This window comes from Cebus imitator, unplaced genomic scaffold (genome assembly GCF_001604975.1).
Source record: "Cebus imitator isolate Cc_AM_T3 unplaced genomic scaffold, Cebus_imitator-1.0 Scaffold260, whole genome shotgun sequence".
Taxonomy (NCBI): Eukaryota; Metazoa; Chordata; class Mammalia; order Primates; family Cebidae; genus Cebus; species Cebus imitator.
In genome coordinates this window covers 2,627,021-2,645,308 of record NW_016107575.1, presented here as the reverse complement: position 1 = coordinate 2,645,308, position 18,288 = coordinate 2,627,021, and the positions used below count along the sequence as shown (strand labels likewise).

General features: G+C 45.8%; 1 protein-coding gene across 1 annotated transcript in view; it reads right to left on the bottom strand.

Moving 5' to 3' along the window:
* Window positions 1-18,288, bottom strand: part of TMEM178B (transmembrane protein 178B) — a 418,414-nt gene that overhangs the window by 34,227 nt on the left and 365,899 nt on the right. The window contains exon 3 of the mRNA XM_017499762.2: window positions 8,925-9,062. Within this exon, the coding sequence (XP_017355251.1) occupies window positions 8,925-9,062 (138 nt within the window). The remainder of the gene's footprint in view (window positions 1-8,924; window positions 9,063-18,288) is intronic.

Below are 18,288 nucleotides of genomic sequence, written 5' to 3'. Positions count from 1 at the left end.
TGACAAGTCGATAAGAAACTTTCCTAGGGCCACATGGCTGGTCCAAGACTCTTTTGGTCCTGGACTGGTTCTCTATGAAAAAACTATAATTCCCTCTTCAATTGGGTGATTCTACTTAACTAGGACTCTCACCCCCAATCAAGAGGCAGAGAATAGAAGGCAGCTCTTGTGCAAGTGTAGTAAAGGGTTGACTCTCCCCAAAGAAACTTTCTGAGATGCCTTCACCAACCATCCTCCTTTGTGTCTCCTTCCAGGGCCTGCTCTGTCTTAGCCTTTCCATCTGGAAAATCAATGACAAAGAATCCTCTGGCTCTGGTGAACATGCAGCACTGTGGCTTTACTGAAGGCCTGGCAGGCAAGTCATGGGGCATTCCAATTTTTTTTTTTTTTTTTTTTTAGACAGAGTCTTGCTCTGTAGCCCAGGCTGGAGTGCAGTGGTGCGAGCTCAGCTCACCGCAACCTCCACTTCCCGGGTTCAAGTGATTCTCCTGCCTCAACCTCCTAAGTAGCTGGATTACAGGTGCGTGCTACCACGCCCGGCTAATTTTTGTATTTTTAGTAGAGACGGGCTTTCACTGTGTTGGCCAGGATGGTCTTGAGCTCTTGACCTTGTGATCTGCCCACTTCAGCCTCCCAAAGTGCTGGGATTATAGGCGTGAGACATCGCACCCGGCCTCTAATGTGGCTTTTAATCACTGGCCAGATTTGGATTCACAGGGCTAAGGCTTCTTACTGTTCTCTCCTGAACCCCACATCTGTAGGAGGAGCAGTTCCCATTGGGTGGCAAAGGTGAAATTATTTTGGGGCTGCCCCAGCTTCAGTGTGAAAATGAAGCCCTCCTGCCACCTGGGTTACTGAAGTGGTGCATCCTGGCCACTCATCCTACATTAGGTACATTAGGTAAGCCTGGATGTATTTTCCTAGTCTTCCTGACAATGTGTCTCTTCCCCCAAATGTCTAATAGAGACATGATTTACCCCTTCCCCGATTTGTTTTAATTGTAACCATCAAATGCTAATAAATATTGAAATCTGCACTTTCCAAGAGGCAAAACATGTTCCAGGGTATGAGGTAGTTTGTGAGTCTGAATTAGGATTTTGAAAGAAAGATTATAAGACAAAAGTCAAGAGATGAGTTGTGATGTTCTGGTGAAATCTCACATAAAACTATAAAAGCAGACTGGCAGGGGAAGGGGATGGGTTTTATGCAGGAGTTGCCCTTGATTCGCCATGATAGATCACAGAGATTTCTCTGCCTATTGAAATGGACTTCACTTAGGTCTATACATAGAACAGTAACAGCTACCATTTATCAAGGGATTATTATAAGCCTGCCTCATAGCAAGTCATTAACTTACTGAAAATATTCTCCCTCCCCAAAATATCTAATTCACCTGGTTCTTTACTCCATGTCTCCCCTCTCTGACCTAAGAGTCATGAAGTTTGAGACATAATGCCTCCTGAACTTATATTAGGTTGGTGCAAAAGTAATTGCCATTTTTGCCATTATTTTTAACTACTTTTCAACAGAGTCCTAGCCGTGTTTTTAAGTACAGCAAGCTAGGAATAACAGTGGGGAGAGGCTAGAGAGGAAAGGCTGGTGAGGAAACCTGCATGTTGTTCTATAAGATCCCTTAAATCATTTTACTGTTTAGATGGCCATGGCCGTGGACTTTTCCTTTTAGGCTGGTATACTTTCAGAATGCCCAGGCCTCCATCAGAGTCTTTGTCTAGGAGCAGAGGGGTGTTATGCTAAGTGTCGAGGGGTTCATCACACAGCTGAACCGCTCTCTGGTGAGCTTGGTGGAGCGGGCATAGATGCCAGACATGTGGCATCATTGGTTTGCAAATCACTGCAATCACTCAAACATAATAGCCTGGGCTTCTTCAGGGCATTCTCTTCGTTCTCCCTGGCTGACTGGGAAGGTATAAAAGGTCACGCTGATTGCAGGTGGTAGGAAAAGGAACTTTAATGATTTCCTTTTCTCATTACCACCCCTGCCCTTGGTTCTGGCCGTGGTCTCCTCCATATGCCCCTTTGTGCTCTGCGAAGAGAAGCAAAGGAGACGGGGAGACACACACTGGCACCCACCTAGAAGCCCAGAACCAGAGTCGTGCCAGTGTGGGAAGAAGCAGGGACTATGGGGACACAGATCTTCAACACGGGGTGCCAAAAGCAGGGGCAGAGCAAGGGATGCAGGAATGCAGGCTGGATCCCAGGCTGGGCTCCAGCTCTCATCTGCCACTCACTGGCCAGGTGACCTAGGACAACCTGAAATAACTACTTTTACCTGGTGACACAAGGAAGTGGAACTGGCTGGTCTCTCAAGTCCATTTCATTTCCAATAGCCTGTGAGTCCAAGTTCAAGACAGAAAACTCTTCATGAATTCATGTGTAATTCATACTCTACCTCCAAAGAGAATTTGAGATACTTTATAACAGAAGTAGATAGACCCTTGGTCTATTCGAATGAAGATAACAAGAGGACAAGAAATCCCATGAAAGCCAAGATGATTAGAATAAGAACAGAAGATAAGATGGGGTATTTTACTGAAGAATTGCTGCTCTATTGAGACAGAACCAAAATATTTTGTTTGTTACACACAATTCACTTTTTTAATATATTTGTTACACAAATATTTATTAAGAGCACAGACACCGTTCCCGACACTAGAGATACCTTAGGGAAGGTATCCTTTCACTAAAGCAGACAAAGTTCTGGAGAGCATGGAGCATATAACTAAGTTCAGGGAGGGAGACAATGAACCAATGCCAAATGTTAGAAACATTTCAGACACCTAGCACCCAAGCACCCATATCTTGGTTTCTAATACCTTTCTCTAATAAAAGGAAACAGAGCTCCTTGGAGAAATGGCTGATTTCAGGAATAGGGCAGGAAATATGTAACATGAGCCTGCAGCACCTGGCAGTGCCAAGAACTAAGTGCTCAAACAAGCCAGCAAACAAAAAATAATCAAAACCAAAACCCACATTGATGGAGGTATCTCAAAGGGGCACAGGAGCCAACAGAAAGCTCTCCCAATGGCCAGAGCTGTAACAATTAAAGCAACAAAAGAAAGTAGTTTTGGATTAAACTCAAAGTGTAAGATAAATGCTTATGAGTCCACACTGGTATAAATGACTGAATAAATTAATAAATGGGGGAGAAGAGACAGATCTCTTCCCCTGCAGGAGAATTCCAAATTATGTAGCTACTCCATCCTAAAGGAGCATCTCCATCCTGGCACTCCATCTTAACATCCCATTCCTCAAGTGTGGGCTGCACATAGTGACTTCCTTCCAAGGAAGTCATGGAAATGGGGGAAAAATAATTTTACAGTGTGGAAACATGAGAAACATATGATCAGGGCAACACCAACAGTTATAAATTGTGATGAAATAATGTGACAAAAATGGCGTTTTACCTCTTTCTCCCCAAAACCCCTAACTTAGTCCAATCATAAGAAAAACATCAGACAAGTTTCAATAGAAGAGTGTTCTGCAATATGCCTGACTAGTACTCGTTCAAACTGCCAAGGTCATCAAAAACAAGGAAAGTCCGAGAAACAGCTACAGCCAAGAGGAGCCTATGGAGAACTCGAGCACTAAGTGCAGTGTGGCATCCTGAATGGGATCCTAGAACAGGAAAGGGCATCAGGTAAAAACTGAGGGAATCTGAGTAAACTGTGGCTTTTGGCTAATAATAATGTACATATATACTCATTGATGGTAACAAATGTATCATAATCATGCAACACGTTAATAATAGAGGGAACAGGGTACAGTGGCAGAGTAACAATGGGAAGTCTACTATCTGCTCAGCTTTTCCATAAACCTAAAACTGTTCTCAAAAATAAGGTCTATTTAAAATCAAACAAACGAACAGAGGGTCTAGAGGTCAGAGATGGAAGAAGTCAGAGATTCTCTCTCTTGCTGGCCTTGAATAATCAAACTTCCCCGAGCTCTGCAGCTGCAAGGAAATGAATTCTGCCAACATTGTGATCTTGGAAGAGGACCTCAAATGTCAGATGAGAACCCAGCCCCAGATGACACCTTGATCACAGTTTTGTGGGACTTTCCACATAAAATCCAGTTAAGTTGTATCTGGGATTCTGAACCGTATAATCTATGAAATAATAAGTGTTTGTTGTTTGAAGCTCCTAAGAAATCAGCCAAAATTAAAGTACCACAACAATAAACATTTTGGAAAATAAAAAGGGTGATACAGAAAGTTAAATAAAGTGTAGGGCATGCCTGGGTGGCTTATGAAACTGGGTGGTGAAGAAAGCCCTCTCTAAGAGGATGGAACCTGAACTGGAAAAATGAGCCATCCACAAGGCATTACAAAAAAACACTATGGGCAAAGAGGTAAGCTCGCTCCAGGGCCTTGAAGTAAAACTTTGGGGTGTTCCAGGATAGAAAGATAGCCAGAATCACCCCACCTTAGGGGAAGAAACAAGAAAGAGGTGAGAGAGGGCAGGAGCCCGATTACAAACAGCTTCTAAAGAGGGGTAAGGAGTTCAGATTTTAAGTACAACTGGAAGCTATTGGACCATTGATGGTGGATGACTGACATATCCAATTTATGGTTTTAAATGAAATTATGCTAACTGCTCTGTAAAGGACTGATTGCAGGGTGGCCAGAGTGGAGTCAGGGCGTCTGGAGACAAGGCTCCAGCATTAGCCTAGACAAAAGATCATGGAGCCTTAGACCTGAATTGGGGAGGAGGTGATGGATGTCTTCCAGGGAGTGTTGGAGGGTATGTGAGAGGGGTCTTGATGGGGTGGGGCATACACTGATGTTTACACTCGTCTTGGGGATCCGTATCCATGAAGTGGTACTGAGGTGCACCCAGCAAGAGAATCACAGGTACTCATAGCAGTCATGTGCTCCCTTGCCTGCAGTCTTTCGCTGGTGGCATCCTGTTCCTGAGCTTCTGAATGTCACTGGTGATTCATCAAGCACACAAATGGTGTTGTGGCAGTCTGGGCGGGATTCTCCCTTGAAGGCCCTGCTGAAGGGAAAACTGGATCCCTCTTGCCCCCCCCCCCCCGCCCGCCTCCTGGCCCAGCAAAGCTGCCCTACTTAATTAATCATCTTCTCCCGGCTGAGCGTTCATTAAACAATTTGTTGTGAACTCTTTCCCGGGGGGCAGTGTGCCCCCACTTTGACAAGGAAATAGTTAAATCTGGAAGAGAAAATTGCCCAGCTCAGGCCATCTTCCTTCATATCAGAAGAGAGAAAAGATTGGGAATAGAATTCTTCCATTTTCATGTTGGTTGTGGCAGTTTCCTCCGAAGTCACCTGCAATTTCATCTCTAGACTCTTGCCTCCAAATTGTCTTTCTTCATTCTTGCTGTCTCTTCCTGTTGCACCTGCTCCACATCCATGGCTATGCCTAATCAGCTCCAGGCACTGCAGATGTTGTCCTCCATCCTTCTCACTTGCAGCCCCATTTTACCCCTCGGGATTATGTCTGTGCTCAATTATAGATGCCTGCAACCCAAGCCTGGGTGAGAGCTAAGGCTGTGGGGCCTTTCTGTCCCACTTTGTGATAACTCTCTATAGTTCAAGTGGCTGATTGCTCTGCTGTATCCATGAAATGGCTGTCATGGGTGGTTTACTCTCCAAGTTCTTCAACAGGTCAAGCCCTAGAGATTACCTCCTAGAGAGCAGGGACTGGCCAGGTTCTGAGAGGGGTGGTGCTGATATGTCTCTTTGACATACAGGGTTCTAGAGGTCAAGGCATCGTTTTTTGGGTTGATGCCCCAGGCTCTCAGTTTGCTCTCTCTACTGAGCAGGGAAAGGGGAAGTGCAGCTTCTGTTCTAGTCTGTTCCTTCCCTAGTTCCTAGCTCACAGTCAGCAGATGTCAGTTGCCTGGGACTTCTGGACTCCGAGGGCTGTGTCTAACCCAATTGGAAAGAACCCTAACTAGAGAAGAAACGGAATGCCCTCCAACCCCTGAGAAAGTCAACTTCAAGAAAGACTACCCTTCAAGGGACCAGTTCTTAGTGGCTTTGTTCTCTAGTCTCTTCTGTTGGTGCCTAATGGTACCCACAAGGTATGTGGACATCCCTTTCTTCCTGAGACTCTTTCGGAAGACATGGCTTTACCTAGAGACACAGGTAACAAGGCACCAGAACAAATTAAGAAGGTGACCTCGTCTGTGGATGAGATGGATTTGCTCCAACCTGGATGGTGCCACAGTCAGCAAGAGGCAGCTCTGAGAACAGCAGCTTCCCTGAATCTTTCCATGATGCTAACACTGTACCTTAAAGAATGGTTTTGCCACTTGAAAAACCAAATTGCATGTCCCTAAAAAGCAGATTTACCTGGGCCCCTCAGTATTAAAGGCTTGGATGAGCTTTCCCAGTAATAATTGAGGCCCCCATCTTAGCCCTGCCATATATCTTGCAGAATAAAGTATGGAGAAATAGTCCTTGAAGGCCAGGGTTTAAAAAAACCGTGAAAGGTGTTGGCCAACCAGTTCATTCCCAGTACCATAAAATATTAGCACTAGAAGGAACTGGAAAGTTCATCTCTTCCACTCGTTCTCAACTTTAGTTGTACATTAAAATCACCCCCAGAAGCTTCACTTGGATAGGTCTGGAGTAGGGTTCTAGCATAGGTATTTTTTTAAAGAACTCTGCAGGTGATTAAATGTACAGTGGCTGAGAACCACTGCCAGGACAAAGGTAAGCAAGGCTCTCATTCATTCACCCTATAGAAAGGGGCCTCTGACTCCTAATTAAGCCCAGGGGTTTTCAGAGCTCTTCCCCAGGCCCTGGGCTTTTGAAAGGTGCCTCAGAGTTCAAGGGCAGGGCTCCAGGCATACTTATATCCCTCACTGTCTGCCTCCACACTCCATCCTGGGAGGGTGCTCACCAAGGTCTTAGATAAATGGGACATAGCCCAGTGGCCCTACCACGGTCACATCTATTGGTCAACAACTGTCACTCAGTTCTGTCCCTTTATTGTCTGACCAGTGATGTGTTCTTTGGCTGGAAAAAATAAACCAGCCAATTACACAATCTCTTTCTCTGGAGGCTGACTTCAGCAGGCCAGAAGGAAGTTGTCAAAGAGCTGAAAAGTCCTGGAGACTTAGCACCTGGGTGGGATCTGAACCTTGTGCCTGGCCTGAAGAGAGGGGAGAATGGAAAACCATTCAGGAGCCTCCAATGCCATCAAAGAGGTGGAGATGAAAGAAAGCCAGCCCCCAAGGCTCACCGGATTCATTCTCTGCCCGAGGCCCGCTTGCTCAGCTTCTCTCGGATTCCTGGGAGACCTCTCTAGAGCCTTAGGAAAGCCTTGTTTTACCAGAGCCTGCCTTTATATATCCAAAAGAGTCTTAGAGAGAACACTCACTACAAACAGAGCTGCTCCACTTTTATCTTTTTACATTTTGGGGGTCCACATAAGATTTGGATTTCAAAGGGAAAACCAAAAAGCTTCCATTGCTAAAATACAGTGTGGAAATCATCAAGCTCGTTTGACTGCTTGTTTCACTGAAGGGGATCCTGAGGCACAGGGCAAGGAAGCAATGCCTGGTTTTGTCAACCTCTGCCTCTGTGGGAGGCTAGAAGGAGCAGTGTGGAACTGCTGCACAGAGTCACCATGTCCCCTCCCTCCCCCAACCTCTGCCATAACCACAGGTGTGGGGCTCACCAAGGAGGCATCTCTGATGTGGGGCATCCTGACTCTAATAGCAGAGGGTTTTGTAGCCCTGAGTGATTTTTCCTTGGAAATACCCTGCTTGACTTTGGCTATGTTTCAAGGGAATAAGGGTAAGCCTTCAATAAATTCAGGACTCAAGCAGAATCCCACAACTCACAAGCCCCCAGAATCTCTCCATATACCTAGAGCAACTCACTTCTGTCCCCAGCTTGACCTGCAGACAAAGAGCCAGCATGGCCCACTCCTTCACCCTCTGCCTCTGTTCAGAAACCTATAACCTGGTGGCTCACAGAAGGGACCTGAATTGGGTGTTTGCTCCAGGTGCCTAAAGTCTAACTGACATTTGTTTCTATATGCAGGACTCGCTTTTCCTTCTTTCCATAAATATTTCTAATTCCCTCTGTACAAGCCCAACTCCCCCTCTACTGAGCCCCACACAACCCATCCATCTACCTTTGTCTGAGGAGTAGATGGTGATGGACATACCCAGCGGTCAACTTCGGCTTGGGACTGAGACTCAAACCAGGACACCAAAAAGCACAATTTAGCTCTTACAGGGAAAGAAGATGCACAAGAGGAGTGGACTTTCTGTTACTTCCCATGGGCTGGACCCTATTCCCACATGGCTATGCAGTTCTCCTTATGCAGAATCCCTTTAGAAGGACACTGGAGTGGTCCTATGGACATGACAGTACCATCATAGCATAAGAGAGACAGATATAAGAGAGGGTCTAATCCTGTCCCACCACCACCTTACTTGAAAGGGCAGCAGCTTTAGGACTTATAAGTCAGAGGTGAAGACAGGCTTTTGGACAGAAACTGCCCAGATAGCACTTGCTTCAGGCTTCCCACACCAATGCCCAGGGCATGCATATAATGAAATCCCCAAACACTTCCTGGGCTCATGCGTGCTCTGTAACCACCTATCTCATGATCATCTCTGTAAGTATCTCTCTGCCATAATCACCCATCTCATGATCACCCCTGTAAGTGTCTCTCTTACACACAGGCAGTCAGATCTGAGCAGAAGGTAAGGACTGTGTCTTATTTTCCTTTGCATCCCCAATAGCTGGTGCAGTGGTGAGGAGCTAAAGGCAACTCAAGAAGTGCTTGTGAATCAGTGGATGAGTAAATGAGGACCCCAGTCATGTCATGGTCCCCTCTGCCATGCCCTCTGGCCATTCTCCTCAAATTCTGGTAACCAGGACCTTGTCCACTGCCACCCCCCAGCCAAGCCTGCAGCCTTACCTCCCATGAGGAAAAGCAGCCCTGCCACGTACTGCATAAGGCCTCGGTCCCAGCAGCAGCCCAGCACGCCGATGATCCAGCCAAAGAGGATGATGGCCACCGCCATGCCCATGAAGCCAGCCGTCATTCTGCGCAGGTCTGTGAGGAAGCAGGCGAGCAACAGTCAGCAGCAGAGCCTGGGACTGAGGGCCAGGGTACACCCCAGCTTTGATGTGGGAGCAGGGAGGGAGGGGCCCTCCAGGGGCAGGAAGGCAACCTGACCTTCTCAAATAGGAGCACACAATTTTTGCAGAGGGAGAAGCCCCTGTGGTGACTCTATCCTTGTGTGCACAAACATGCTACAGCAGTTTGCCACCTAGGCACAGGGACAGATCATCACAATATCGTGACTGTTTCTTCTATGCCTCGTTTGTGCCAGGCATACTGCTATCTATCTATGTATCTATCTCAACCTTCTGAGACAGATACGATCTTTATTCCTATTTGCAAATTGCAGCAACTTGCTGAAAGATATATATCTAGTAAGTGGTTGAACAGGGACTGGAACCCAGACCTGTCCAGTGCTCCCAGCTTCCAAACATAGCATCACTCAGCCTCTCCAAGAGCTGAGAACCAGAGAAACCAGCTGCTGGATCTGGGCAGTCAGGCTGCACCTGCCAAGGCCTCCTGGTCTCTCTAAGAGGTTGCAAATGCTCAAGGTGATGGTTATTCAAAATACCCCGACTTGATAGCATGTGAGGGAAAGCTATCAATGTGAGGGGGCGGGGGTTGGTGTTCTGTTCCTTCCCCTCCAAGCTGGTGGAAAGTCACACTTCCTGCTCTACTCTGAGTTCCAGAGCAGAACACTTTCATGGCACTTGCTTCAGCTCCTCCAACCCCAAGGTCAACCCTGCTTTCTGAGTCAGGCCCATCTCTGTTCTACGCTTGGCAGACCCATCAGCTCCAGGAGGAAGAGCGTTGTCTGGAAAGGCAGTATTTTTAGCAGGAGGCAGAGGGCAGAGCTACTGCCATGGCTATGTTGGCCACTCAGCATCTGGCTTGACTTCCTCCCCAGCTCCAACCCCTACCCTCTTGTACCCAGAAGCAGCCAGAGCTGCTTTCAACCCCCCTGCCCTTCCATGTGCCCACTGCACCCCAACCCCCACCAAGCTACGGGCACACTTTCCTCATCCATCACTCCTTATCTAGAGCTCTACCTTCTGACCTCCTGGTCATGCCACCCACTCTTCCACCCTCCACCAGCATCCACCACAGCTCCCTGGGACCCCTCTCCACCCACCCACATCTAAGCCTGTGCCATAACCCCGCCAATGAAGCTCCACACAAGAGCAAAGCTACTTATTCTGCCTCTGCCCCAGGGTCTGTGCTCCCCAGGGGGTTGCAGAGCATCCTGGAGGACCCTTGGGCATCCCTCTCTGTCAAAGGGAAGTGCCTGAAGTAAACCACATACATCAACACCTCATGCAAGCACACCCGCTGCTGCCTGGACAGTATTTTCTCTGAGAAACAAGCACCCCACAGGTCTCTTTGGAGAACATCTCAGAGACCACACACCTCAAAAGGTGTCCAGGTCCCAACCGCTCCATTCCTCTCTCTCACTCCAGTCACCCCATGGAACCCCAGCAGAGCAAACAAAAGGATCTATGGTGCAGTTTGGTTTAAGATCCCTCTGTAGAGGGACCCAGGCCACCCTTCTTTTCCTGACACTGACCATCAGACATTAACAGCCCCCCGCCTGGGAGGAAGCTGATCGGGAGTAGGGACGGATGGGGCACAGGAGGGGAACAGCAGCAGACCCTTCCCTCTGGTGAGGAGGGGCCTGCGGAGGAAGGAGGACAGGGCTCTGGTCACAGAGACAGAGCTCTTTGAGAGCCACAGGGCAGGTTCCTGCTCTACTAGGGTGACCCTGCCTGCCCTGGCTGACCCGGGATGCCTGCCCCAGCCAGGTAGAAGTGAGGCTCACAGTCACTTATGGAAACTTCCCGGGGTGCCTGATTATCCTGCAGCCCTGTACCCCCTGCTCATATCACCTATGTGTCAGATGGAACTGCTGAAAGCATCGACTGATCACAACAGGAGCTTGTGAGCCCCACAGCCTGCGTGGGGAGCCGCAGCCAGTCAGAGAAGCAAGGAGCACTTTTGCCCTTCTTACTGAACTACCTGTGCTGTCCTTCCCTCCATCTCCCCAAATGCTCTCTCCACGGCCACCAGCCCTGTACCTTAGTCCCTGCCTTCTCCACTATCACAAGAGACTCTTGAGTAACCAAGACCTGAGCTGCCATCTCAGTATACAGAAAGGTCCCCACTTGACATGAGATCTTATTTGGATCATCTCTTAGAAAAGAGATACTCTTTACTACCAAAGCTTCTACTCCCCACCATCTTCAAGGGCAAAAAGGTAGTGGATAGGGGAAAAGAGAGAGAACAGCTTATTTTCAATGAAAAGGAGGTTTCCCTTTATGGGGTTTGTGCTTCCTTACACAGGATGCATAGTTTTAGATTTTGCTTTTAAGTCTTTAATCCATTTGGAGTTGATTTTTCTACCTGGGGAGAGATATGGGCCTAGTTTCATTCGTCTGCACATGGGTATTCAGTCTTTCCATTTACTGAAGCACCATTTACTGAAGAGGGTGCCCTTTCCCCGGTGTATGTTGCTGCTTTTGTTGAAAAATCAGTTGGCTGTGAGTATGTGGATTTCTGGGTTCTCTGTTCTGTCCCATTGATCTATGTGTTTTTACACGAAAATCATGCTGAGTGTCTTTCAACGAATGAATAAAGAAAATGTGTTACATATACACAATGGAATACTATTCTGCCATGAAAAGGATGAAATGTTATCATTTGCAGTAACATGGATGGAACTGGGGGTCATTATGTCAAGTGAAATAAGCCAGACCACAGAAAGACATGCTCTCACTCATGTGTGGGAGCTAAATATGTTGATCTAATCAAAGTAGAGAGTAGAATAATGGTTCCAGAGGCTGGGGAGGGTGTGGACAAAGAAAGACTGGGTAATGGGCACATACACACAGTTAGAAGAAATAAGTTCTAGTGTTCGATGGTAGAGTAGGGTAACTACAGTTATCAACAATGTACTGTGTACTTCAAAATAGCTGAAATATTTCCAACACAAAGAAATGATAAATGCTTAAGGGTGATGGATATTCGAAATACCCCGACTTGATCATTATACATTCTATGCATGTTATCAGAATATCACATGTGCTCCTGAGTAGCTGGGACTACAGGCACATGCCACCATGCCTGGCTAATTTTTTTTAATTTTAGTAGAGACGAGGTTTCACCATGTTAGCCAGGATGGTCTCAATCTCCTGACCTTGTGATCCACCCGCCTCGGCCTCCCAAAGTGCTCAAGGTGATGGATATTCTAAAGACCCTGACTTGATCATTATACATTCTATGCAGGTATCAGAATATCACATGTACCACAAAAATGTACAAATATCATGTATCGACAAAAACAAACAAACAGGAAGTATAAAGGATCAGCACATTCATCTTCTAGGCCCTTCTCTTTTTGGTGTGTAGAAGTTTCTTTCTAGGAGAAACCCTATCCCATTGGGCAGCACAAGGCAGGATGTGAAGCCCCACCCTGCTGGAGGCTAAGCTCCCACCAGGCCTTGCTCAATGGAAGGCCTGTACTGTTCCCCAGGCTCTGCAGACACTAGTGGCAAAGGTTCTTCCTGGGGGAGTTAAGTGGAAAATGGGTCAATAGGAGGTGTCTACCTTGGCCAGGGATGGGAAAGCGGGCTGGGCAGAAAAACAAAATGGAAATGCAAATCAGAAAAAGAGGGAAGGTGAGAATTGTTGGAAGATGAGAACAAAGTGTTTTACATAGAAGAAAACAGAGGAAACGGCAGAATAGCAGCCAAATGAAGATAATAATTCCTCTTCCAAAAGTCTGTGTTCCAGGTCGGGGAGGGGCTGCCGTCCTCTAACACAGATCAGGAACTCTTTGCCTTCTCCCAAAGGGCTTTGTCAACAGAAGCTGAAGGTTGTGCTAAGTTGTTGATCTGGAAACAAGAATGAAAACCAGAGGCCAGGTGTGTGTATTTCCATTGACCTGGAAAGATTTTCACATCACCCTGAAAACCTTATTTTGCCAGGGCTGTGCATGAACAGCTGGTTACTTTGTCCTCAGACCTTTGTGGTAACTCAGGGAAGCTGCAATGACAACGTAGAAGGTAGACAGGACAAGAGATATTCCAGCTTTACAGATGAGGAGCACAAGATCCAAAGAAGTTACATAACTTATTGACAAATAATCTCACAACCAGCGTACTACAAAAAGAGTGAGTTGCATTATTGAGTTACATAAGAAAATAACACAGTTAAAGATGTACTCTGTTATAATGGCAGATTGAAAAAGAAAGTATCTAGCATTTCTTCCTCCTAAACCAAGCCAGACTGCAGTTATGAGATTTCTTAGCAAGACGGAAGTCTTCAGGAATGGGGAAAATAGGGAAGGAGGCAGGGATGACAGCAACAGAAGTCTGGAGGGCTGACGGACGCTGTCCCAAAGAGTCCACATTGGACCTAAAGAGTCAAATCTAAAGTCTGCATCAGAGAAGCTGAACACCAACTTGTGGAATCCCCAAAAGGCTCACAAACAGGCACCAACAGGTCCATTTGGATCTGGCCATTAAGCAGAAGGGAGGGTGAGAAAACAGAGATTTGGTGTAAGTTATTTAAGAGGGAACTAGATTTCTACATGCCCTTGGCCACTCCACATCGCTGAGGGATTCCTCTCTCCCATCATTGACTCCCGGGATCAGGGTGCAAGGGGGTCAGAAAACACAGTGCTTAGGTTTGGAGGTCAACAAACTCAGCTTAGGGTTGGCCAGCACAGTTGAAAGTCAGGGCATGGTACTGAAGTTCACTGCACCACCCTGATGGAGTTATGGACTATGAGCATATGGGCGTTGAGTTTTAGCATCAATCCCAGCTCTCCTCTACTTGGCTCCCAGACCTGGCTGCCAGGGCTTTGCCCTCCAGCCTAGAGAATGGGAGAGGACTTTCTGGGGATGACCAGCACAGAGGAAAGACCTATAGACGCTGGCAGTAACAGTGCCCCAGAAGCTGCCCCTCAGACCACTCTCCAATGATGCCGCAGTTGAACTGGGGTTCATTAATGCTCCCAGGTACTGTTTAACATGAGCAGACAAGTAACCATCTCCACATATCTGAGAAAAGCCCATGAATGGGGAGATAAACAACTTGCAAAAACAAGTTACGGGGAGAAGAAAAAAATTTTCAAAATTATTTTTCATATCCCCAGAAAGACAAGAGAAGAAAGATGTTGCCTCGGTGAAATAAAAACAGTACTATTAAAAAAGAACTAGCTGGGGAACAAAAAGAATATTTGAAATAAAATAATGGGACCAAAATCTATGTAACTTATATACTCAATTCTAACTTACATATTAATAGTCCTGCCATGTTCTAAAAAAGACTGAAGGAAGCTTACAAAACGCACACAGTAGAGCGGGATAAAAATAATCATGCAGAGCTGGGCACGGTGGCTCATGCCTGTAATCCCAGCACTTTGGGAGGCTGAGGTAGGCGGATCACCTGAGGTCAAGAGTTCAAGACCAGCCTGGCCAACATGGTGAAACCGAGTCTCTACTAAAAATACAAAATTAGCCGGGTGTGGTGGCACATGCCTGTAGTTCCAGCTACTCGGGAGGCTGAGGCAGAGAGAATCGCTTGAACCACGAGGCAGAGGTTGCAGTGAGCTGAGATCGCATCACTGCACTCCAGCCTGTGTGACAGAGTGAGAATTCACTATATATATATTTCTTTGATAATTTCACCAAATAGAAATAAGAAATTTACCAAGAAATTCCAGATTTAAAAGGTCAACTGAGNAATGAAGGAGAGAAAAAGAAAGAAAATAAAGATGAAGCCAAATATCACATTCACACACAAAACTTGGTCCATGAGGTCCTTAGGAAGGTTATTCTGTCCCATATTTGCACTTGAAGGCATTAGACATTATTTCCATTGTTTAAAAACCTTTGTTGCTTTTTATTTGCACTTGAGTAAGTCCCGACCACCTCTCTGCCCGAGGAAAGGCCTGTGCATGTATTCCTGCCCATCCTCATTAACCTATGTGTCAACCTCCTCTCTTTAGAGGTAAGAAACTGCCTTTTTATTTCTTTGTGATTGCTCACTGTGCCCGCAGCGGTATTTTGTACTCAGGATCATATATAGCTTGTATTTCTTTTCCCATCTCTTCCTGCCTGTTTAGAAAAGAGAAAGAAAAGAAGACAGAGGAAACCCTAACTCTGAGGCCTTGGAAAAATATTATGCAGGGCTGGCCTAAGAATAATTCCCTTGGAAAGAACCCAGAATGATGAGTTTGACTCTGCAGGCAAAGGCCACGATAGAGAAAAACCTCCTCAAGAATCATTCGGGCTTGAGTCCATTATCTGTATTCCATGACCTTAACGTTTAACATTCTAATTTTTGCAATGAGAAAGGTACATTTAAGCTTTGTTGAATTTAGTTCAGGGTGGTGGAAAGGAGTGGGCAGAGGGAGGCTGATGATGAGGGAAGGTGGAGGAGGAAAGGCGAAGAGAACCATTAAATAGAACCAGAAAAAGCTGTTCTCCCTCATGGAAAAATTTTGATTTTGAGGTTTACACTCCTATTAACATTTAAATGGACAGATATTGCTTGCAACTCTACACAGGAAACCAGGATATCTGCATTTAAATAAACACCACTTTTATGGTGTTTATTTAAAATATATGGGCTGAATGCCTTTCTGTTTGCTCTTTTAAGACCTTGCACAAAAAATGATGATGATTGGAATTATTTTTTTTTCATGAAAGAAACAGAAATGGTGAGGATAAGTATGCGTTAGACCTTGCTGCATTGGTAATGACTGGGCTAGAGGAAGAATCACAGCAATACCACTGGATTGATGGCCCCAGTGGCAAAAGCCTGCAGTGCTGAGTTGCAGCTGGAGGCCAGCAGGGCCATGGTCTTCTGAGGGCCCCGTGGGCACCTCTGGGGAGGCTTGCTGGAAGCGCTCCCTTCTGCATGATAGAAGCACACATCCTGGGTTACAAAGCAGGCGAGTGGTAGCTGCCCTGGAAGCTGGATGCTCATTCACAAATTAATCAAGCCCTTGAGAATCAAGCTCACAGGAACTGAAGGGCAGAGCAAAGTGGTAAGGGCAGAACTCAAGTGTTTTTGCCCCAAAGGATCAGTGGATCTGGGAAGTAAGACGAGAGATACAGAGAGAGAGAGAGAGAGAGAGAGAGAGAGAGAGAGAGAGGGAGGGAGGGAGGATGGATGGATGGATAGATGTACAATGAACCTGCTAGCCAAGGGATCAACTCAGGACAAGTTGATTCAAAGTGCAGGGAAGACTCCAGGGCCTAATCACTGTAGAGCAATCACCTCTGAAGGAAGTGGGGGTTTTAATTCTGGGGAGCCATATAGAGATACAGCTGGCAGGAATAGGAGAAATCAGCCTGTTCCATTCAAATCCTGGCTCTTCCACAGCCAAAGTGGTGGGAACTCAAGCAAATTAGTCTCCCTCTCTGGATCTCGGTTTCCACATCTGTAAATGAAGGTTTTGACAATACCTACTTCAAAGAGCTATTAAGAGGATTAAATAAGCAAATATGCTTAAACTGCTTAGAATAGTACCTGGCACAACGCTAGAGCTATACAAGTGTAAACAGAAATAGAAGTCACCTAAATTAAAGCAGTTTTCATGCACTACTACACCCCTTGAATTTGCCATACATGAGCACATAAGGCGTCAAGCAACATGTTGGGATGTGCCCCTAATTAAGGATTTGGGACCCAGAGGAAGTAGACTCCTGGAAGCTGTTGTTATGCCTTTCAGTTACCTGGAGAGGCCAAGGTGAAGGCATTACTTCTTAATTTACTGAGTTACATCCACCCCAGAGGGCTGATGCTGCCTATCCTCCAAGGACTGAAACAGCTGGAGGCTAAAGCAGCTAACAGCAGAGGCACCGGTGGCCGCAGAGGCTGTTTGAACCCTGAGTTCTGGCAGTAAGCACTGCACTGATCTAGAAGGAAAAGACATGGGGCAGGACTGAGACTCTGTTGGGAAAGCATCAGTGATTTAGTGAAGAACTGAAACAGTGAATTCCGTAATGGGAGATTTTGCCTATGACTTTCTTCTAGGGTGTAAGTTGGTTCAGCATCATAATGCAGTGATATGTTTTTGCTTTTTTAATTGGCAGATCACATTTTACATTTTTATCATGTACAACATGATGTTTTGAAGTACATATGCACTGTGGAATGGTTAAATCTAGCTCATTAACCAATAAACTCACATAGTGATCACTTTTGTGGGAAGAACACATAACATCCACTCTTTACATATTTTTCAAGAATACAAAATATCGCCATTAACAATAGTCACCTTATTGTACGATAGATGTCTTGAAATTCACTTTTCCTATCTAACTGTAATTACGTAACCTTTGACTAACATCTCCCCATGCCTTCCTCCCTTCTAACCAGGACAGCCTCTGGTAACCACTGTTCTATTCTCTACTTCTATGTGATTAACTTTTTAGATTCCACGAGTGAGATCATGCAGTACTTGTGTTTCTGTGCCTGGCTTAACATAGTGTCCTCCAGGTTCATCTACGTTGTTGTGAATGGTAGGCTTTCATTCTCTTTTATGGAATAGTATTCTATTGTGTGTTTATACATACACACACACACACATACACAGACACACATATGTATATATTACATTTTCTTCATCCATTCATCCACTGATGGACACGCAGGTGATAGGATTCCACATCTTAGCTATTGTGAGTAATCTGAATGAGCATGAAAGTGCGGATATCTCTTTAACACATTGATTTCAATTTCTTTGGGTATATACTCAATAGTGGAATTGCTGGATTGTATGGTAGTTCTATTTTTAATTTTTTGAGGAACTTCCATATGGTTTTCCACTATGGCTCTACTAATTTCATTCCCCCAAAGAGTATATAAGGGTTCCCTTTTCTCCATTTTCAGTACTTGTCATCCTTTGTCTTTTTCATAGTAGCCATTCTAACTGAGGTGAGATGGCATCTTATTGTGGTTTTGTTACCAGCAGTGAATCCAGTGGGTCTACAGCAAACTCAATCCTTGTCTCCTTGGAGGAAAGAATTCAGCTGAGGGGCAGAAGTAGATTTAAGGAAGAGACTGAGGCAAGTTTTAGAGCAGGAGTGAGAGTTTAGTGAAAAGTTTTAGAGCAGGAACAAAAGGAAGCAAAGTACACTTGGAAGAGGGCCAAGTGGGCAATTTGAGAGATCCAAGTGCCCTGTCTGGCCCTTGATGTGGGGTTTTA